The 23,316-nt window shown below is 34.3% G+C and overlaps 2 protein-coding genes across 4 annotated transcripts in view; one reads left to right on the top strand and one right to left on the bottom strand.

The window, feature by feature from the left end:
• zrsr2 (zinc finger (CCCH type), RNA-binding motif and serine/arginine rich 2) overlaps window positions 1–3,926 on the bottom strand; it is a 12,104-nt gene extending 8,178 nt beyond the window's left edge. Inside the window, exons 1-5 of the mRNA XM_056468475.1 lie at window positions 3,741–3,926; window positions 3,559–3,635; window positions 3,197–3,263; window positions 3,000–3,108; window positions 339–425 (exon numbers count right to left, since the gene is read on the bottom strand). Of these exons, the coding sequence (XP_056324450.1) occupies window positions 339–425; window positions 3,000–3,108; window positions 3,197–3,263; window positions 3,559–3,635; window positions 3,741–3,832 (432 nt within the window). The 5' untranslated portion in view covers window positions 3,833–3,926. The remainder of the gene's footprint in view (window positions 1–338; window positions 426–2,999; window positions 3,109–3,196; window positions 3,264–3,558; window positions 3,636–3,740) is intronic.
• Window positions 3,927–4,498: 572 nt separating this feature from the next.
• On the top strand, window positions 4,499–19,950 carry rbb4l (retinoblastoma binding protein 4, like). Of its 3 annotated transcripts, XM_056468615.1 has the most exons (13): window positions 4,499–4,645; window positions 8,812–8,956; window positions 9,039–9,184; window positions 9,510–9,686; window positions 12,049–12,164; window positions 12,421–12,581; window positions 16,637–16,763; window positions 17,107–17,184; window positions 17,282–17,358; window positions 18,806–18,863; window positions 19,260–19,370; window positions 19,467–19,552; window positions 19,662–19,950. In XM_056468615.1, the coding sequence occupies exons 1-12, from the start codon at window positions 4,630–4,632 to the stop codon at window positions 19,533–19,535; spliced, it is 1,281 nt and encodes a 426-aa protein (XP_056324590.1). In that variant the 5' UTR covers window positions 4,499–4,629; the 3' UTR covers window positions 19,536–19,552; window positions 19,662–19,950. The 3 variants fall into 3 exon arrangements, with proteins under 3 accessions (XP_056324590.1, XP_056324591.1, XP_056324589.1); XM_056468616.1 differs by having other exon boundaries at window positions 9,513–9,686; window positions 19,467–19,950; XM_056468614.1 differs by having other exon boundaries at window positions 19,467–19,950.
• Window positions 19,951–23,316: the final 3,366 nt, after the last annotated feature.

Genomic DNA, 23,316 nt, shown 5'->3' with positions numbered 1-23,316 from the left:
GTTAAGACAATCTGCCAGATTATTTGTACAGCATTTTGTAATATTTTGCAGTGCAAATGTTCTCTGCTGTGGGATCAATAAGCAATCTCATTACTACAAATGACATGAAAAGATACGTTCTTCATTGGGAGTCGACACTTGCTTCATATATAGCATTTTTGTGAATCTTAGTTAAGGAAATGAAGACAATATTTTGCATAAACTCACACAATGTTCATAATAAACAGATTTATGGCATGTGGGTGCATGTAAAACCATGATCAACAAGTCTTTATGTTTGATTTCTGATAGAGGATATGTAGACTTCAGCATCTTTATCCTCCCAGTGCGGAGATCACCTCTCTTTCTCTCTTCTCCTGCTCCTTGTGCTCCCGCTCCTCTTTGTCTTTTCTTTGCTGCTCCTCCCATTCCTCTCTGATCCTCCGCTAGTTTTACAGAACAAAAGCATTAGTGGATTATTATGTACAGCGCTCAGTATAATTTCATTTTAAAAATTCATATTTTATATCCATTTCTCAGTGAATATAGGAAACATATACTGGTGCATTTGAACAAAACAGATTTATTAACCAGATATATATTTTTTTAAATAATATTTTAGTCACCAAACATCTTTAGAAATAGAAAGATAATGCATTTAAAATTCATACAGAACATTGCAAAAAATCTAATTTCAACAAAAGTTTATATATTTTTTAATATTTATATATTACTTTTTAAAAATGTATATATTTAATATTTGCCCCTAACATATAAATTTGGACTATTTATTTTTGGACCATTATTTTAAGTTATTTTGTTAGATTAGCTCCAGATTTGGCTCTAGTACTGATTAATCTAATGTATATGCACAAATATAATATTGTAATACTTCCTATAGAAATATTAATTAAAAAGGAGAAATTTGTGAGGCATGTACTCATATATGTGAGCACTGTATATCTTAAATTAGACTTATTAATTCATTTAAAAAATATGATGGGTTACATTTCAGCAATTTAATATTTGCTACACATTAAAACTAGGGATGCTCCGATCTGGATTTTTGCAGCTGATACAGAGTACCTTGTCATGGTGATCAGCTGATACCAATTTTAATGCTTTAAGCTTTATAATGCAAAAAAGTTAATTTTCCCTACAAGTATGATACTTAATTGGACTTTTCTCCTTACCCCAGAGAATAAATTAATTAAATTCATGTTTATTTCTATAGTGCTTTTACAATGTAGATTGTGTCAAAGCAGCTTAACAAAAGTTATAGTAAAGTCCAGAAGTCCAGCAGCATATAATCTCTTAAAACGTCTATTATAACCATTTAGTGTGGACATGTCATGATCGGAAGGAGTTTTACAGAAAATGTTAGATAAAAACAGATTTGAAAAAAATTGGCAAGAACTGATTTACAATGCAATATAGAAACACTGCAAATGATGAAAGAAGAATTCAACATGTCTCAATGAAGAAAACAGTTGGAGAGCATAATTGATGCATAAGAAGTTATCTCCAACTTGCCTCAACACACCTGCAAGGATGTTTCTAGAAAGCCTAGTAAGAGCTGGATTAGATAGCCCGATTGGGATTGGAACTAAATTTTGCAGGACACAGACCCTCCAGGACTGAGTTTGGGCACCCCTGGCTTAGAACATCAGGCTTCGAGCCTCTCTAAATCTGGGGTCCGTTCTTAATACCTCGCTTAAATGATCTAAGATTATTTGGCAGATCCTGGATATTTTAATCTTGATAAATAATGTTTGGCTTATTTGGTTCTTCAAATAAGTTCGCGAATCAAATTAAAATGTCTGGATGAACTGATCTGAGATCGCTGCGTGTGTTGTGAATGTGAAATCTATCGTTCCTCATGACCAGCAATGCAATGATTGGCTGACGGCACAGCAGCATAATGACATCATCTGATTAATATTTAATTATCCATTTAAGCAAAATTACATAAAATTCCCAGTAAACGGTTTGTTAAATATGACACTCAATAACTTTTGGCATGTGTTGTGGTCTGCAGGCTTTACACTTTCATGTGTCAAGAGTATTTAGCGATTTTATTTAGTTTTAAATTTCAGAGTGGATATTCTTTATTATAGTAGCCTAGGCCTATTTAAGTTTCTTAATCGGCGAATTTAAATAAATTTTGCATCAAAAAAGCATTTTGATATCAGTAAAGGTGTCTGCAACTTCTGCAAAGCATCAAATCACCGTCATATTAGCTGTCAAAACATAAATTATCCCTTAAAAAAACAAACAAATAAAAAACAGTTGAATATTGTGCATGTCTATTTTCATACACAAGTTGTAAAGCTGGGTCGATACCTTAAAATAGTATGCGTTTGTATCTAAAAAGTCAATTTTAATAAATATTCTCTTTGATCCTCTTGGGGAGAACCAACCCATTTTGTATTTTTATTTCGGAGTGCAGATTGCATAAGTTTTATTTATATTTTTTTTAGGATATATATGTATATAAACAAATATTATTTAATATTAAATATTACTAATTATTAAAAATTACAAATGTGTAATATTTAACTATTTTCCCAAGTGTATATAACCTATAGGTTACTACTGTGAGAAAATATTAGCATTCGGTACACACTTTCAGTATCACCTTTGCTTGAAATAAGCTGATCTTATCTTGTTTACATGAAATAAACCTGGTCCTGAGCAGGTTTGAGCTACCAGACTTGTTGCTATGACAACAACTCTAGGATGAGTTTTGAAAAACGAAACAATCCTGGATTGTCAAATCATCAATAAACAAATCCAGCTAATTGAGTAATCCACCTACAAAGAACGGACCCCTGTTCTCTTGTTCACAAACCCTCATCACCTCTTCCTCTGCTTGTAAACTCTTGAACAAACACTTGCAATCGGTTCATGAGATCGGAGAGCACCAATTGAGTCATGAAATGTGATTGTCGGCTGATACCGATCTCCAGTCTTCAATCCTAATTAAAACCATACACTAAACATTAGAACCACATGCTCACCTCTTCTTCCTCCTTTCTCTGTTGTGCTGCATCCTCTCGTTCCTTCTTTAACTTGAATTCTTCCTGCGCAATCCTTTCTCTTTCCATCCATTCCTGGTGTAACCGCTCACTGCATTGTAAATATATTATCAATTTCAAAATATTTCCATCTTGTCCAATTGATATTAACTAATTAAATAAAAAATTTAAATCCTTACCTCTCCTCATCAACCTTCAGGTTATCTTCATTTTCAGACTGAAGCTCCTCATTTTGCAAACTGTTCTCTGAAAAGTAGTGATGTTGAAATATCAGTTTTGAATCTCATGATTATTTTATCCTCATAAAAACTGTTATTTTAAATTTAATTTCACAGTATTACTGTTTTAATATAGGTTAGACTAAATAAATTCAGTCATGAGGAGCAGAAAAGACTGCATTTGAATTTATTTATTGTGTTATTTAAAAATATTTAACCTGTAGACTTAAAAATACTTTAATATGTGGTAATATAACATCTATTTAGTAATAACAAACATTAAAATCTAGAAAAACTAATTAAATCGTGTGTAAATAAATTACCTGCTTTTATTTTGGCAAGCGCTTGTCGTTTTCTTTTCCTTCTTTCTCGTTTAAGAGTAGCTCGTCGTTGTTTATGACTAAGAAGTTGGTAAATAAATAGTGAAAAAAACATATTAAATCATTAAAACACACATACTGGTTGATTTTAACACAGATACAGTGTAAAATGTCTGATACAACACCTAAGCACAACAGCAGGAGTTTCACACATATTCAACCGGTTCTCAGAGTCCTGCGTCTCTGTCTGAATCGAGCAACAATCATTCTCCGTCATTTCAAACCATTATTTAACTCATATCGCTAATAAACAACAACAGCAGAAGCTATCAAACGCAACACATTTCGCACCAATCATTCAATGCGCGCGCAAAGATGACGTCACTTGCCGCTTGTGAGCGCGCATGCTCAGTTTAGAAGTGGGAAGTCAGTTCACTTTACCGAGTCGGTTCATTTGGAAGGATCGTTTAATGAACATGCTCAACTTAACAATGAAATCGTGGGTGTTGTTTATTATGTTTCACCGTTATTGTCCCCACTAGATACTACTTTTAATACTACTGTACTATTATTACTTATAAAACAACAACAATGATAAAAGAATTATCATATTTATTATGATATAAAGTTACTACTTATTCTACTTCTGCGACTACTACTATTACTGATTTAATTATTATTACTTTATTATAATTTTAATAAACAATAATACATTTATATTAACAACAATAAAACATTTATAATAATACTGACAACAACAACAACAACAATACTACTACTAATATTTTTTAATTATTATTATTATTTTGTTATTATTATTATTATTATTATTATTATTATTATTATTATTATTATTATATTAGTATTGATATTGAACCACAAAAAAGAATCGGTTCAAATGAACAACTCGCTTGTGATTCGGACATCACTACCTCACGTTGGTTTTGCGCTTGTGGGATGCGCGAACTGGTTTTGCAAGTGACGGAGTGTTGAGTGTAAAAGCCTGTTTTTTCTGCTTTTTGGCTCTATACCCCTAGTCCATTCAGTGGCTACCCCGCAGAAAAGCACGCCAAAATGGCTGATAAAGAAGGTAAACTTTTTCCGTAGTGAATTACGTGCAGTATTTATTCTTTTGCCAGAGTTGCTAGCGTTAGCCTAAAGTGCTAATGGATGTGACCCACATACTGTCATGAGAATGAATGAGTGTCACAATTTTCTTTATCAAATACTTGCTATTCGTGTATATTACGGCAACTATCGTGATTAAATTACTATTATTTTATACTGGCTTGAATACAAGTAATGGCTTCTCAAAGCAGACTGAAACTCCGTTGTTCGCTGATTTCCCTCCATCATTCATATGCTGCTGTTGTGTATCTAACGTTACTAGTTCAGGAAATCCCATCTTTACTCTCTTCAGTTTCTGCTGATTTATGTTTAAGCACATCAACTTTTTACTACCCAACGCACTTATAAGCTCAGTTAATTGTGAAATGTGATCATTTGCATACATTTGGCCTAAAATAAATTAATAAATAAGCTAAAAAAAGAGAGATCACGATAAGTTTGTATTTAAGTCATTACATTGGTCAACTTTATGTGTGGAGTTTTAAACGGGGTTTCCGCGGGGTCTTAAACCCCAAAATCAAATTTTAGGCCTTAAAAAGTTTTACATTTGCTGAATTATTGTGTTGTAGATCTTAAATCTGTTTTAAACAAGTCTTAATTTTCTAATGTTCATGTATTGCTACCCAATCTGGCTAACACCCATACAACCACCAACAATCCATCTCAATAAAACTTAAAACTTTTTATTTAAAGGTAATTATTAACTCTATCATAATAGTTTAATTATTTATTTTAAATAATATTTGTTTATAACAAGTTCACCATGTATTTACTGCTGAGGACACTGACCTGGACAGATTGTTGTGCCTTTATATTATTAGGCTTTTTCAAACATTTGTTCATTTATTATTATTTTAAATAAAGTTTATGTTGGAAAGAAGTGTATGGATACAAATAGAGCTTGATGGTTTTTACTCTATTTTAAATATTTCTTTTTAAAAAAATATCTAAAATATTTACATTTTTATATTATTTTTTTATTCATTTATTATTGTAAAATATTAATTTATAGTAATTTTTTGATAGGGCAAATAAAAATCTTCAGTCTTTAGCCCTTTATGAGTCTAAAATTTAATTCATAATAGTCTTAAAAAGTCTAAAATTTAATTTGGTGAAACCTGCAGAAACCCTTTTTTAAGGTTGTATATAAGTTTATAATGCATTTCATGGATTTGCTTAAACCTATCTTTCAAAAATATAGTGTAGGAACATAGAAGAACTCTCAGATCTTCAGATTATTTTCTTCTAGAAGATAGTAGAAACTTTTAGCTTTTTATTTATTTATTTATTTTCTAATGCTGCTTTTACTAGTAACTTTTCAGAGGACACCAGATGTGCTTATAGTAGTAGTAGTAGTTTTAAAAATCTAAATTAAAAACTTCCTATATCTTCCTTTGAACTTTCGTTTTTTTTTTTTCGCATGATATGTTCTTAATTTTTAATTGGTATATCTTTAATGTGTGATTGGTGTTTGTTTGATTTTGTATTCTGTATTGTTCTTTTTTTGTAATAATCGGTGTTCCCACAGGTTCATGTTATGGAATTTTAAAAGATCTATTCCAGACATTGAAATAAATTTTAATATGACATGAATTAAGGCTCCACGATATTGTAAAAATCCGATATTGCAATATTTTATTTTTCTTCATAAACTTAATATTTCTTTTATTTTTGCGATATGAATAGTTTCATGTAATGGTTTGAATAGCTCTATTTGACAGTTTTCTGGGGAGTCTAACAGTATTCAAGTAAATAAATTGAATAATGACAATGCAAAATATGATTTTCTTACTTAGCTTGTTTCGTTTCCAGTCCAAATATAGAAAAATTCTTAGATAAAAGTAAAAATATTGTTTTGTTTTCTCATTGTCAAAATGAACAGTTTGCTAAATTATCTGCCAATATGCTGAATAAATAATCTGTTTTTTGCATAGAGATGTTGATATTTGGACCAGAAATATGACAAAAATTTAGGTAAGAAAACCAAAAAAAAAATTTTTTAATAAATTCTGTATAAATAATTAAATACAATTAATTTTTTTTTACACCAATTTTTTTTTTTGCACAAACGTTTTAAACTCTTGAAAATGTTCAGTCACAGGCCTTAAAAACACATGCAAGTGATAAACCGTCACTCTGTTATGGTTAAACTATGCAGTGACTCTGTAAATCGCATGCATTCTGTAGTTCCTGGGCAACTATAACTCAAACTCAAAACTTTGCATCTTGCGACGAGCAAAACAGCATCCTGCGATGCGACTAATGCAGATGTGCACATTGCGACATTGATGCAGAAACAATATTTTGTGCAGCCCTATTATGAATAATAAAAATTTTAATTTAAGTCATGAAAAGGATTTCTTTTTACATTTTTATAACCATTTATCAAAAATGTTCTGTACCATATGTTTTAACCTATGGTTTCAAGTGTTTTGCCTATTTTTCACTGCCATTTTATTCATTTCCCACTTACTAACTGGCAATCAAATGTAGTCGTCTGTGATACTTTTTGTCAGCTCAGTGCTCAACCTGTCTCTCCTAGATTTTGTGGACAAAAATAGACAAAAATATGTGGCAATGTTTGTGGCATTTCTTGTGTCGTTTTGCTCTGGCTGCATGTGCGTTGCAATAATGTTTCTAGGCCTGTCATGATATCTACATTTTATTGTACGATATATTGCACCAAAATATATTGCGATAAATGATATTACTGTCATTTTAAGACCATTTTATGCCACTCATTGTATAATGCCAGAATGACGATTTAATAGCATCATAATGCAAGTACACTCTACTAAAGAACACATTATATTTTATTCTTAAGAATTTTTAATTAAATTATAGTCATTTTAAAAATTTTATAATTAGGCATTGAAATCAGAATGTGAAAATGTATATTCTAAACAAACAAACAAACAAATAAATAATAATAATTGTTAACAAAAAAGTGCAAATTAAAAAGTAACCGAGGCTGCGATATCTGCTACCAGATGAATTTTCAGTTGTCAGGCACTCACATGAAAATATACTAGAGTAATTTATAGTAAATACTATTAGGGCTGCACGATATTGGAAAAATCTGATATTGCAATATTTTATTTTTCTGCAACAAATATTGTGATATGAATACAGTTTTACAAACAGTAGATTTACAAGAGTCAAAGAGTATTCAGGTGCAGAAATTGAATAATCACAATGCAAAAGAAGCTTTCATTTGTTTTGTCTTGTTTCTAGTCCAAATATCAAACAAAAAACTTAGACCAAGTAAAAATATTGTTTAGTTTTCACCATCAGAAGAAATAAGTGACATTTAAGACATTTAAGATAAGTTATCTGCCAGTGAAGTGAGTAAAATGATATTACAAATTTTTGTACTTTTTTTTTTTAATTCTATAAATTCCATATAAATACAGTGTTTAAATGCAAATCTGTAGCTCCTGGTCAACTATAATTCATACTCAACATTACATATCTTGTGAGTATTGCGATGTGTGTGAGTATTGTGGATGTGCACATTATCGTTTACTGATCGATGCTAAAATGATATATTGTGCAGCCCTAGATACTATAGTGTTTTTTAACCCTACTGACACCTCCAATAGACATGGAGAGGTTGCGCAATAAGCTAAAATGTGGTTAGAGTTGTTTTTTTATGTATGAGCGATTTAAATTGCATCTCCAAAATATGATTGAGGTCATGTTCATGTGTTGTGCGATAAGCCGATATATTGATTATTGTGGTCTAAATGTTGCATGATGTATGTAAATCACACCTATGGAGAAGCGCAGTGCCATTGTGTGTCTATGACAGCTCGAGGTATCACACATTGGATGCCAATATAATGTTATTTTATATAAAACAGTGGAAAATGTCCTCCCGTCTGGCCAAATTCTGCAGGAAATCTGCAGCAATTAAAATAATTCTAAACTTTACTATTAACACCACATGCTTCGTTTAGCGTTCAGCTTTTTAGTCAGTCAAAGTCATGGAGAAGTCAGGAGTCTTTTGAAATTTGGCTTTCCCAGTATAAAGCACTTTTAACTGCATTCATTTGTTTGGAAAAGTGCTTTATAAATAATTTTATTGATTTTTAATTATTGAATTTATTCTTTTTGCTTCCATTACAGTGTACGATGACGCTGTGGAGGAGAGAGTAATAAATGAGGAGTACAAGATCTGGAAGAAAAACACACCGTTCCTGTACGACCTAGTCATGACACACGCGCTCGAGTGGCCAAGTTTAACAGTGCAGTGGCTTCCTGATGTCAACAGGTAATCCGCTGGCTAACTCATGTACCTTTTGAAACACAACAGTTGATCGAGACCCTAAGTATGACTGTCTGTTTTTATACAGGCCTGAGGGGAAGGACTATGTGGTTCACCGGCTGGTGTTGGGCACACACACTTCAGACGAGCAAAACCATCTGGTCATCGCCAGTGTTCAGATCCCCAATGATGACGCTCAGTTTGACGCTTCCCACTACGACAGTGAGAAAGGAGGTAAGAGCTGATCAGAGCATGAATAGATGCTAATTTAGTGTTGTTGTGTTGAAGTCATTATACTAACATCAATTTTGTCTTTGTGTTTCTTCAGCAGGTATGGTCAGGATGTTGAGAGGAAATCCACATTTATTTAATCAAGAGTGAATCATTCCACAATGATCTTACATGTGTTTTTGACAGCCATTTTTTGTTTATATCTGTGTTAAATGTATATAACCATATACTAGTGTTATATAGTCATATGAAATATTACAATTCTTTTGTCATTTACTCATCTTGTAAATGTGACAGATGTGCTTGTGTTTTTATTTACAATTTATTTCAGAATTTGGAGGGTTTGGATCAGTTAGTGGAAAAATTGAGATTGAGATTAAGATCAACCATGAAGGAGAAGTGAACAGAGCCAGATACATGCCACAAAACCCCTGCATCATCGCCACCAAGACCCCCACCTCTGACGTGCTGGTGTTTGACTACACCAAACACCCATCCAAACCAGGTCAGTGCCTTTCAGATGATCTAAAGACCTCTAATATATACGATATGTATGTGTATGTGCATAATAAAACCTCATTTTCTTTTTAATTTATTTATTTTTTATTATTATTTTTTTTTTTAAAGATTTAGTTTTGGCCTTTTTGCCTTTATTAAGCGGATAGGACAGTGTTTCAGACAGGAAGCGAAGTGGGAGAGAGAGGTGGGGTAGGGATGGGAAATGTCCACGAGCCAGGATTAGAACTCGGGACACCCTGAAGTGCTATTGCACCATATGTCAGCGCGCTAACCATTAGGCTTTTGCGCTGACAAAAGCCTCATTTTCTATTCTGTATTTGATTTATAAAGTAAAAATTCCAGTCCCAGTCCAAAAAAAGGTTGGAAAAAACATTCCATGAACATTTTAAAACTTTAAAAAAAAAAAAAAGCACAGACCAAACGATCACTCATCTAAGCAAATTGTTTCACATTTTTATTAGTCCCTTGACAGCTACTGTTCTTATGCAAACATAATAGTGTTGAATGTAGTATAAACGCACGTTTAATGTTCAAAAATTTTTATTTTTTTATTTTGCTCTATTACAAACATCTGCCTGGGCACCTGAAAGGGCAGGATTATAGGTGGTTAATAATAATAATAATGTGGTTGATGATAATACTGTGATTAATAATAATATTAATAATTATAAGGTTTTAATAATAATAATAGTAATTCCTTACATTTATATAGCGCTTTTCTAGACACTCAAAGTGCTTTACACATTGGGAGGACTCTCTTCATCCACCACCAGTGTGCAGCATCCACCTGGATGACGCAACGACAGCCATATTGCACCTGATGAAGCCAATTATGATATGGGGATAGTTAGTAGGTCAGTGGGAAAATTTGGCCAGGATGCTGGGAAAACCCCTTACGCTTCTTCGAAGGACATTTAACGACCACAGAGTGTCAGGACCTCAGTTTAATGTCACACCTGAAAGACTGTACTGTGCAATATGAAGTCCCCATGAGTATACTGGGGCATCAGGACCGACACAGACTGCAGGTTGAGCGCCACCTGCTGGTCTCACTAACACCACTTCTGGCAGCAACCTAGCTTTCCCATCTGGTCTCCCATCCAGGTTCTTTCCGGACACAGCCCTCCTTGGCTTCAGTGGGCGACCATGTGAGAGTTAGAGATCTAGTTTTACTATGGCGTGAGGCAACTTGAGTCCTCTCTCAGCCTTTATTTTGTAGTTAAAAGACTAATTCACCCAAAAATTAAAATTCTGTCATCATTTACTCACTCTTTACTTGTTTCATACTAGTTTGAGTTTTTTGTTCTGTTGAGCACAAAATAATGTATTTTTTGAAGAATGTTGGAAACATGAAACCATTCATTTTAATAGTTTTCCATAGGGTTACAACATTCTTCAAAATATCTTTTTGTGTTCAACTGAACAAAAAAAACTAAGGGGTAAAGGCTGAGTAAATGATGACAATTAAAATTTTTCCATTCTAAGGTATACAATTATTTTCAGAGTAGGGCACACGATGAAGGTAGTACCAGTTAGGTTGCATTATAGTTCTGTGTCATTTTGCGAAATGATTTCACATATTTTATATGTTTCTGCAGTCTATAACAGCAAAAGAACCCAAGATCTAATAAAATGATTATAAGTTATAATAATTTTAATACACTTAGTCATTATCTGCTTTAAGGATACATTGTCTTTTTCCCTATCTTTTTTCATTATACAAACACAGAAACAGTACAAACACACTCACAAAAACATGAACATATACACATGCACTGAAGCATGTCAACACTTTATCAGATAAATAGTTGTTTTCAGCTGAAAAACTACATGACATTTTTCAGAACAGAGCTAGTTCCCGAAGAACTTAAAATACAAATTACAAAACTACTCTAATGCACTTAATCAGTCAGTCTCTCTCATTGTAATAACTGAGATATTACCTTACATATCAATGGCTTAAGCCACTGCTACACAGCCTAATATTATGTGTAGGAATTAGCATGGTAATCTGAAATTAAGGCACATCTTGCGTGTGCTTTAATAAAACCTGAGTGTTTCAAATAAATCAACACCCCTTTATTATTCCTCACTGAGGTCTTACATCCTTATATTAAATTGTGTATGTAGGAACTTGCTTTGAATAATTCAATTCACTTTATTTCTATAGCATTTTTAACAGTGTAAATTGTGCATAACAATAAATGAAGAAAAGAGAGTAAAAGCCATAATATTTCAAATTATTAACTTGAAACCGCTTCAGTTCAGTTTAGTATGAACGTCACTGTTAAAGTTCAGTTCAGAACCTTTACGGATGCAAATATTTAGTCTGAGTTTCCATTTTTCAGACCCCAGTGGAGACTGTAGTCCAGACCTGAGGCTGCGGGGACATCAGAAAGAAGGCTATGGTTTGTCCTGGAACCCCAACCTCAGTGGAAACCTGCTCAGTGCATCTGACGACCATGTGAGAAATCTGACATTTTAAAAAAACCTCATGTATTTTTTGTAAAATTGTATTTATTTATTCTGCATCGAGATATAAAGTTATTTATATTAATTATGTTTATTATATTTAATTATTAAATCTTTTTTATTTATATGGATCTTGCCATGAAATAGCCATGAGTTGCTAATGTGGCAATAAACAAACTGAAAGTAAAGAAAGCTCATGTATTTTAAATTTATTTGTTGACCGATCATATGTTGTTGTTCATCTTTAGACGATCTGTCTGTGGGACATCAGTGGTGCACCAAAGGAGGGGAAGATAGTCGATGCCAAGACCATCTTCACGGGGCACACAGCTGTGGTGGAGGACGTGTCCTGGCACCTTCTACATGAGTCTCTGTTTGGCTCTGTGGCTGATGACCAGAAACTCATGATGTAAGCAAAATATTACGGTGGAAATAGTAAAACTATAGAATTCCTCTTAAAATAACAAGACAGAAGATGGCTATGTTTACGCTGCAGGGAAATGTGGCCCAAATCTGTTTTCATTAGCCTAAATGTGACATTTTTCATGACATTGTAAACAGCACAATCTGTATGGAATATGATCTTTTACATTTCAGTTTATGGCACTTTCATATCTGGTATTAAATCCAATACAGGTCAAGGCCTGCATTAAAAAACATTTTTCTTATATCCTAAATGGCAGTAAAAGTTTTTAGCAAGGAGTTTTCTCTTAAAGTCTGTTCATGAAGCTGTTGAGACCAACTCATATTAAGTAAAAGAGAAAAGTCTTAAGCTATGAATGAGGGCAGCGTTGGCTTAGGGTGGACTCACACTAGATTGAACCGTGCCCAGGGATAATTGCCCCCCCCCCTCTCCTCCCCTCAGCCCTCACTCGCATTGCATTTTTTGCCTTTCGAGCCTGAGCATGCTTACGTCATCGATGATGCAACTGTTAAGTTTAACAGAAGTGCTCTCACTCTGTTTACTCCAGATATTGCTTTAGTTGTATTGATTTGTATCATTTTAGGTCGTTTGTGATGCAGTGCCACAGTCAAATCTTTTGCTGAACAGATCCATCATTTTTGATGCTCATAAATGTTCATGAAAGTCATCGTGCTGTATGTATTGGGAGGTTTGGTGAAGGTGACAACTGACGAGCAGCGTGGGGTTTGTATCTTTAATAAACTATGACAGTTTGCGTTAATTGAAAAGTAAGAATAATTATTAAATCCATATGAAACACTCCCTTAAAAGTAACATCGCATCTTCAGTTTCGCACTTTGCACTCGCAATACAAGCGTACCACAACAAAGCCCAACCAAACCACGCTTCAGACCACCTCTTTCAAAAGGGCCAGGGCCAGCCAACTGAACCACGCCAGGGCCCAATTCAGAGCACTCACACTTGTCAAACAAACTGGGAAATGGGGGTCAAACATGCCTAAGCATGGTTCAGATAGCCTAGTGTGAGTACACCCTTTTTTGCTATGGATGATGTCAGCATTATTACTAACTATGAACACAATGATTGGCTGATGGGGGAGGAGTCTGTAGAGCAGGGCTATTCAATTAGTTTGTCACGGTTTCTGAAAAGCATCTCAAACGAAGGGCCGAAGAGATATGACTTGCAACATGAGTGATGACACAACAGCATATAAGAGCCCATATGCTGTATTTTTGCTCTTTAAGACACCCATGCTGGCTTTTTCTACATTCAAATGTTAATATATTGTATTTTGAAACTACATAATATCAGTGCAATTTACAATAGACGTTTGTTTTTTTTTTTGTTTTTTTTTTTCAAACATTCAAATGTTGTATTTCAGAGCACAACAAAAGCAGTGTTTTGCTTAAGTTGTTTCTTTTACATTCAGACACATTCATATGTTATGAACTGTATAACAATTAGGGATGCAATAATAATAGATTTTGGTTGTACGATTATATAGTTTTGAAGAATAATCATGGTTTCACAGTTATCACGTCTAATATAAATTCAAGTTTTATATTAGGCAAGTAGCTATTTAGATTAACTGTTGTTACCATTTGCGTTCAAATGGATACATGCATACATAGTCATTTTAATAATAATTCTTTTAACATATCTTTTATTTACATTGCACTGAAAGGCACGCACAACTCTCACCGTGAGATGTTTTCTACTGCGTGCGCCCAGAAAGCCACAAGCGTGCGTTGCTCCGCTTGTGCGCACATATTGTCATATATTTTTACATTAGAAATAACAAACTTGCAAACGGAAAATATGTATATGGGAACGGCCGCTGCTATAGTTGATCCGGTGTACGTGCGTATTAGCCTTGGTGTACAAGCTTGGAATTTTAATCTAGCGCGCAGTTGGCAACTTGGCATAACTTTGTTTAATTGCAGCAGTTTCGTTTCATTCCTTGCAACAGAAATGCGGTTTCAGGACTTTGTGATTAATTAACTGTGACAAATTAAAGCACAGTTAATAGTGAAATCGGCTAATCGTTGCATCCCTATTAACGATAGCACTGCATTGTACAAAAGGCCTTTTCTACAAACATATCCAAATGTTTTCGGCTGCTCATGCCACTCGCTTTATGGTGACTCACACTCTGCACAGCCTTCAACTGCAGCTTGTGCTGTATTGAACAGACGCATGTCACTTCATAACTATAGCGACAGTTTTTCGACTGAACTAAATTTATTTTTGATGTCTTGGTCACAATATTTGGAGGGCCGGAACAAATTGCCTCAGGGGCCGGGTTTGGCCCGCGGGCCACTAATTGAATAGCTCTGCTGTAGAGCATGTTGTTGAAAAATGCCACATTTTAAAAAGTAAAGAATTGCCTTCTTAATAGTTCCTTGCTTTTAAAGTTTTAGACATTACATAAAGATTTTCTTCTAATGTTACAAATTAATGTATTTTCTTAGAAAATAATTAAGCAAACATATGTCTTTAAATATCGCTGATTCGAGCCTTGGCTAGATCAGTTGGCATTTCTGTGTGGAGTTTGCATGTACTCCCCGCAGGGGCATAGCGGACATTTTAAAAGTGGGGGGATGGCTGTATGAGATCATACATTCATATAATTATTAATCACCTTTTTCTAAATGGTCTGTCTCTAAAAGTGAGGGGAACATGTCCCCCCGGTTGCCACGCCCCTGACTCCCCATGTTCACGTAGGTTTTCTCCGGGTGCTCTGGTTTCCCCCACAAGTCCAAAATCCAAATATAGGTGAATTGGGTGCTAAATTGGCCGTAGTGTATGTGTGTGAATGAGTGTGTATGGATGTATCCCAATGATGGGTTGCAGCTGGAAGGGTATCCGCTGTGGAAAGCATATACTGGATAAGTTAGTGGTTCATTCCGCTGTGGCGACCCCTGATTAACAAAGGGACTACGCCGAAAAGAAAATGAATGAATGAATGAATGTTTTTAAATAATTAAATATGAAAAAAGATATAAAATGGCCAAATTTGTATTTCTAGAAAATATATATTTGTTTAAATCTATTTTTTTAAGTATTTTGCCTGTTTTTTCTTTTATAAAGAAAGGTAAAAATAGGTTTGAAAACATATTTCTGACCACATGAAAATACCTTCACGTTTAAGCCAATAACTTTAATATCACTTTAATAAAATGTTATTAAATATAACTTTCTTTCCAAGGCAGATTACAGACAAGATCCATTTTAGAAATGTTTGTGGTTTGGCCTTAGTTCTCTGTACTACTCCTAACATTTCACATATTTATGAGCTAGTTTTAACACTAAAACACTTTATGAAATAATTTTAGAATTTCACAAGATATTTCTCACTCTAGGCTGGTTTCTGGAGCACAGTCACACTGGTGTCATTTAGAGCATTTAGCAATTCATAATCAGAAGCTAAATTCAATCTGTTTCTGCTCTAAATCAGAGCAAGAAAGACTTACACAGTGACGGTCACAATTTTTCAGTGTTTTCAATCACATAACATTTATTTTAGGTTTCGGACATTGAAATACACATTGGCAGTGCTCTGACATGTAGCACAACCGCGCTTCATGTGTTCCAAGTTTAAATCCTGGCTTGGGGATCTTTCCCAATTCCATTCAATTGCTGTCCTATTACAATAAACAAAAAAAAGACAAATTAGTATTTAAAATGCTAAAGTACAGATTATTTGTAAAATACCCACTGATGTCAGCAAAAATGTCAATAATAATCATATTAAACATATGACATGACCTGATGACTTGCTTTATTCACATCATACATACAGTATACACAATTTTTACATAATTAAAAAGTTTACACTGTGTGTAGTTGTTCTTTTGCCATTTAAGATCATAATCAGTTCACATTATAAATATGACCAATATTGACAACATTTAAAACAACAATGTAAGTAAACAGCTTTACAAAAAAAAAACTATCTGAGGGGAAAAAAGGGATTTGAGCACAAAATACAGTATGAATGTAACTGATGGATTACATGCTGAAATGTTTGTCGTTCACAGCTGGGACACACGATCCAATAACACCTCAAAGCCCAGTCACTCTGTGGATGCTCACACAGCCGAAGTCAACTGTCTGTCCTTCAACCCCTACAGTGAATTCATTTTGGCCACTGGCTCAGCGGACAAGGTTTGTACTTTTTGGGATTTGCATTAGAGCTGTGGCGCAAAATCATTCCAGATATTGATTCTGAGATTATCAAAACGCAGTTTTAGTCTCTGTTGAATAGATTCTAAACTTAGTTTCTAACAGCAGATGGCGCTGTATGATTTATAAACAGCTGTACTTTGCTTGCATCTAATTCCTTACAAATACCACTTGATCCCAAACTAATTATTAAAATTAGAAAAGGTTTTAGTGAATTATAAGTGTTCATTGTGAGCTGTTTACATTAATTTCTGGCCATAAAAGCCTAAACAGCAGAAACATTCATAGAAATGTAACAGTGTAATCTGTTTGTTTCTGGCTGTAGACTGTTGCATTGTGGGATCTGCGTAACCTGAAGCTGAAGCTTCACTCATTTGAGTCCCATAAGGATGAAATCTTCCAGGTAAGTAATACACGAGATTCTGTTACAATGTAACAATATGGAGTCACGATTCAATATAATGTAATAGAATAATGGAGAAATGTTGATACTTTGACAGGTCCAGTGGTCTCCTCATAACGAGACCATCCTGGCCTCCAGTGGCACTGACAGACGCCTCAATGTTTGGGACCTGAGGTACTATACTTTCCCAGTTCTTTTTTCTTATTGTTTGTTTTTAATGTTCTTTCTTATTTTACTCTTTCTTTCTTTCTTTCTTTCTTTCTTTCTTTCTTTCTTTCTTGTCTTATTGTTCTTTTGATGTTCTTTTTCTTTGTTCTTGCAAAAATTTCTTTCTTTCTTGTCTTATTGTTCTTTTTGTTTTTTCTTTCTAATTCTTCTTCTTCCTTTTTCTTATTGTTCTTTCTTTCTGTCTGTCTTGTTCTTTTTTCTTATTGTTTTTTATTGTTCTATTTTATTTTATTTTTTCTTTCTGGCTCATTATTCTTTCTTTCTCATTTTCTTATTGTTCTCTTTTCTTCCTGTTTTTTCTTATTTTCTTATTTTTTCTTATTGTTCTTTTTTGTTGTTTTTTGTTCTTATTGTTTATTTTTCTTACTGTTATTTTTGTTCTTTCTTTTTAGTGTTTCTTTTCTTTCCTTCTTTTAATGTTCTTTTTCTTTGTTCTTGTCTTGTTTTGTCCTTTTGTTTTTTCTTTTTTTCTAATTGTTCTTTTTTCTTTTTCTTGTTCTTTCTTTCTGTGTCTTGTTCTTTTTTCTTGTTCTTTCTTTCTGTCTGTATTGTTCTTTTTTCTTGTTCTTTCTTTCTGTCTGTATTGTTCTTTTTTCTTATTGTTCTTTTTTCTTTCTGTCTGTCTTGTTCTTTTTTCTTGTTCTTTTTTGTTCTATTTTATTTCCCCTTTCTTTCTTTCTTTTTGTTCTTTCTTTCTTTTTTCTTGTTCTCTTTTCTTACTTTTCTCATTTTCTTATTTTTCTGTACTTATTGTTCTTTTGTTGTTTTTCGTTCTTGTTCTTTATTTTTCTTATTGTTATGATTGTTCTTTCTTTCTATTGTTTCTCTTTCTTTCTCTCTTTCTTTCTTTCTTATTGTTCTTTATTTTTTCCTATTGTTTTATTATTTTTTCTTTCTATTGTTTCTTTCTTTTTTCTGTCTATTGTTTCTTTCTTTCTCTTTTTGTTTTTTCTTTCTTTCTAATTGTACTTTTATCCTTTTCTTGTTCTTTCTGTCTGTCTTATTGTTCTTTTTTCTTATTGTTCTTTTTAATGTTCTCTTATTTTCTTCTTTTTTTCGTTAACTTGTCTTTTTGTTCTTTTTCTTTCTTATTGTTCTCTTTTCTTACTGTTCTTTCTTATTTTCTTTTTCTTTATTACTTGTTCTTTTTTTCTTATTGTTCTTATTTTTATTTTTGTTATTATTTTTATTTTTTCTTTTGTATTGTTTCTTTCTTATTGTTCTTTTAATGTTCTTTTCTTTGTTCTTTTAAAATTTTCTTTCTTTTATGTCTTATTTTTCATTTTTCTTTTTTCTTTCTTAATGCACATCCCTTTTTGTATTGTGAATATTTCATTGATGTTATCTGTGTTTGGATCAACAGATATTAATAACATATTTGCATGTGTTCTAGTAAAATTGGAGAAGAGCAGTCTGCAGAGGACGCAGAGGATGGGCCTCCTGAGCTGCTGGTCAGTCAAAAAGGATTTGTTGAAAAATATTTATTTGAACAGATGTAACCATAACTACATGATTCTTAATGACAATTTCAATACTACAGCAAAAACACATATTAGACAAGAGTGTCATTTCTATTGATAATCTACAAGTGTAAGTTTTATAAGTTTTTGTCTATTTGTTATAAAATTTTCTTATGCATGCAAACTCTGCGTTTATATAAAAATACTGTAAGAACATTACAGTTCAGACTACTACACTATAAAAGATAGGAAAACAGTTGTCCAACATTAAATGGATGGATGAATAGGTAGTTAAATTGATAGACATTTATTATGTAGGTCTTGCAAATGTCAAGTTGATACACCTACTTTAAGGCTTTGATAATAACCTTTTAAACTTTTTGTCAGTTCATTCATGGTGGGCACACGGCTAAGATTTCTGATTTCTCCTGGAACCCAAATGAACCCTGGGTAATCTGTTCCGTGTCAGAGGACAACATTATGCAAGTATGGCAGATGGTAAGTACAGTAAATCTGGGGATTTTCTTTTTCATTATTTTTTTCAGTGGAATTGGTACCAGAACTTTAAACTGATTTTCCCAAACTCTGGTCTAGGCTGAGAACATCTACAATGATGAAGAGCCAGACACCCCTGCGTCAGAGCTGGAGGGACAGGCATCATAACTGCTCTCATTCTAAATGTACAACCCTTTTCATGGCTTCTTACTCTTCACAATTTGCTTTTCAGTATTATTCCGTAAAGTCCATTTACTCCCCATTCCATGCATTCTGATACTTCGTCCATGACAGGGTCTCTTCCTGGACACATATCTAAAAGGTTCACCCATCATCCGTAGCAGTAGAGTAGTTTGGTTTGGATGGTTTGGAAGACTGCACCACTTGTTCAATCACTTCTGAGAAGTTACGGCCTGGTGTGGCTTATCACAAATTTATTTTCTCTCTCTTTTTGTGCATAAACCTGGTGTCAATTTGCAATAAATCTTTTGTAATAACTTTTAAAATGATTTTGTATTCCAAAATTGTTGATAATTGTCTGTACGCCATTTAATTCTAAAAATAAAGTACAGATGCACTGTTAGATTTGTTTTATTCTGTCTCCTGACATACGCCTAAATATTAAGACCAGTAACAGTTGTGGTATTAAAGGGACACTCTGGCTACATCTGAAATCACATACTAAAAACAGTATGCAAGCAGAGCAGTATGTCAGAATTCATAGTATTCAAAAACAGTATGCAAGAAGTACCCGGATGACCTACTACTTCCGGTTAGATTCTAAAGTGCACATAAGATGGACGCTACACTATTCCATGATGTTACACCAGAGCATTCATGAATAGAAATGAAGCAATGCAAGCTACACGGGAAGCTCGCGTGATGATGACAAATGGCGGATGTAGTACGTCCGAGCTTCATTCACACAACTCCCATTCACACTGTATAGAACGTACTTTTTTTTTTCTTAACAGCTGTGTAGTAAATTCAGATTCAAAAGTAGGACCTACCCGAGTTGTAGGCAATTTCAGATGCAGCTTCTGTGACTTTCTGCTGAGGCTCCCCTTGTGGTTGATGAGTGGAATTGAAATCAAGCTTGCGATTTCAGACAAGATCTGGAGAGATCTGAAAGCCACAGAATTTATTTAGTTAAGTTATTGAAAAAATTACATGTGCTGTTTTAAGAGTTTCGTTGATCATCTCCAGTATACACTTCCGATCTTCAGAACACAAATGAAGATATTTTATATGGAATCTAAGAGCTCCAAAGTTCAGAAAAGGATCCAAAAACATTGTCCAAATTTACATATGACTTCAGTGGTTCAACTGGAATCATACGAAGCTCCAAGAGCACTTTTGTGGAGCAAAAAAACTGTAAAAACCACTTTGTCATCTTTTCATCATCAGGGTGTGTGTTTACTGAGCAATACAATGGATTGCCATTAGATAGATTACAGTTCAACCCCTGAAGTCACATAAAAAGCTTTTGGTTCCTTTTCTGTACTTTAATGTCTTGTGACTATTGCTGTCTAGAGAGAGTCAGAGAGCTTTCATTTAAAATGAACACTAATTAAATTTGAGTTCTGAAGATGAATGAAAGTCTCAGGGGATGGGAATGACATGAGGATCAGTAATTAATAGCTGAATTTTCATTTTTGAGTAAATTAACACTTTAAGATCAGGGTAAATAAGACGCAAGTTCTTGTATCCTTGTGTTGAAAGCAAATATAAATATCTTTGACAAACCTTAAATTGTTACAGGAGGCCATCTGGGTTGAGCATCCTTAATAGAGCAAGGCTCGTGTCTTGGTTCTGAAAGAACAAATCATAAACAATGTTGGGTTCCCAAGGCTGACTGTCTAGAGCAGGGGTCACGAATCTTAGTCCTAGGGGGCCAGAGTCCCTGCAGAGTTTAGCTCCAACTTACCTCAACAGCCTAAAAGTTTCAAGTATACCTAGTAAGACCTTGATTAGCTTGTAAGTGCTGTTTGATTAGTGTTATGGATAAAATTTGCCAGACAGCAGCCCTCAGGAGCAAGTTTGGCGACCCTTGGTCTACAGCACTGATTCCAAATTCCAGTCCTCGGAAACCCCCAACCTGCATATTTTGTATGTCTTCCTTAACACACCTAATTCAGATCATCAGCTTGTTAACAGAGAGATCCATGAACTAAAGCTGTGGTCACATTGGACTTTTCTCCATATAGACTTCCATTCATACGCACGCGAATGCGTCAGACCGGAAACGCAAGCTCATGCGTCAAGTATTGCTGCGTTGGAAAGTTCAAGCTTGGTGAACTCTGACCTGCGAAATCGCATAATTGACTGCGTGAGACCAATCGAGCATCAAAACATGACCTCTCTGGACAGAAATGTTAAAATATGGAGCAATCGCTTGTTTTTTAAATGTCTGATATCTTGTTAATTCGCTCCTTTTCGCAGCGCCGTATGACAGAATTTCGCACACTCAAACTCTAGTGTGACCGCAGCTTCATCTTAGTGCTTAAAATAAGACTAAAGCAGTGGTGTCCAAACTTGGTCCTGGAGGGCCGGTGTCCTGCAAAGTTTAATTTCAACCCAAATCAGACACAATTAGGCGAGCTCAGGGGTTCCCAAACTTTTCAGCCCTCGACCGCCAAATGACAATGCCAGTGACTTGCGACCCCAATATCCTATGAGGTGGTTATAAATACTGAAACCTTGCATGCAATGGCGCACACACACCAATAGACTCAAGTCTATGTATGTCAGTGCTGTAAATGGGCCAGAATGTTTAACCTGGTGAAATCATTCTGCTGCATATGAAGCTATTGCTGTGTCTTTAATATAATGTAATTACCCCAGGGATCGCAATCCAATAGAATCAATGACCATAAGCTACTATTCACCTTATTTTCCGCGTACGAGTGGGCACAGCCATTTGAATCATTTTGGCTCGAAACTTCCGGTCTCATTCACTTCCATTCATTTTTAAACGTTTAAAAACAGCTCGTTTTGCCGCTTGGTGTTTGCAAACTGATATTTTCTTATTATATTATTTTTACTTTGTCTGTATAGTCATGCAAACACTTGTTTGTAGAGTAGGTAGTTTGACCGTTTTTTGCTGTTTATTATTCCTAGTCATTTCTCCCATAGGCAACTGAATCGGAAGTTCTAAAACAATCGCAAAAACGCGCACACTTCCGCATTGAAGAATAAGGTCAATAGTAACTATATAGTAACTATAAATGACTATTTTTTTCTCTTCAGTAGGTTATGGATAAAATATGGTAATTCTTATGGTTTAATAAAAATAATAGATTTTTGGAAACACCAGGCGACCCCCCCCCCCCCCCCTTTTCATTGTCCCGCGACCCTTCGGGGGGGGTCCTGACCCCCACTTTGAGAACCACTGGGCTAGCTGATCAAGCTCTTATTAGGCTTTCTAGAAGCATCCTTGCAGGTGTGTTTGATATGGGTTGCAACTGAAATATGCAGGAAGGTAGATCCCCAGGAACAGAGTTGGTCACTCCTGGTCTAGAGTATCTGTCTAAACCAAGCCAACAGGTCTAAATCACAGGCGTCAAACTCAGTTTGTGGATGGCTGTGGCTCTGATCTTTCAGATTTGTTTTAAACCTACAGAAAAGTGTGTTGAAGAAGGGTTGGAACTAAACTCTGCATGGCTGCAGACTTAAAGGAACCGAGGTCTACTCTGTAAAGAAATGCTGGGTTCCACACAATTCCTTACTGTTTTCCCATGCAGCACAAATCAATTAATTTAACTTAAATTTGTAAAAAATTATTAAGTGGATTCAACATAAACTTGTTTCAACTCATTTAAAATAAGTAGTTTGAACAAGCAGCAGAAGTAAAAAAAAAAAAAATGTGTGTAGTGAACGTGTTATAAAATTGATGTCGCCATGAATTTATCAGAGAAAACTGCGTCGTGTACTCTGGTGACAACGTGAT

The sequence above is a fragment of the Danio aesculapii genome, chromosome 11 (genome assembly GCF_903798145.1).
Source record: "Danio aesculapii chromosome 11, fDanAes4.1, whole genome shotgun sequence".
Lineage (NCBI taxonomy): Eukaryota > Metazoa > Chordata > Actinopteri > Cypriniformes > Danionidae > Danio > Danio aesculapii.
The sequence above is the reverse complement of the archived record's forward strand: the minus strand, read 5'-3'. Positions and strand labels throughout refer to the sequence as shown.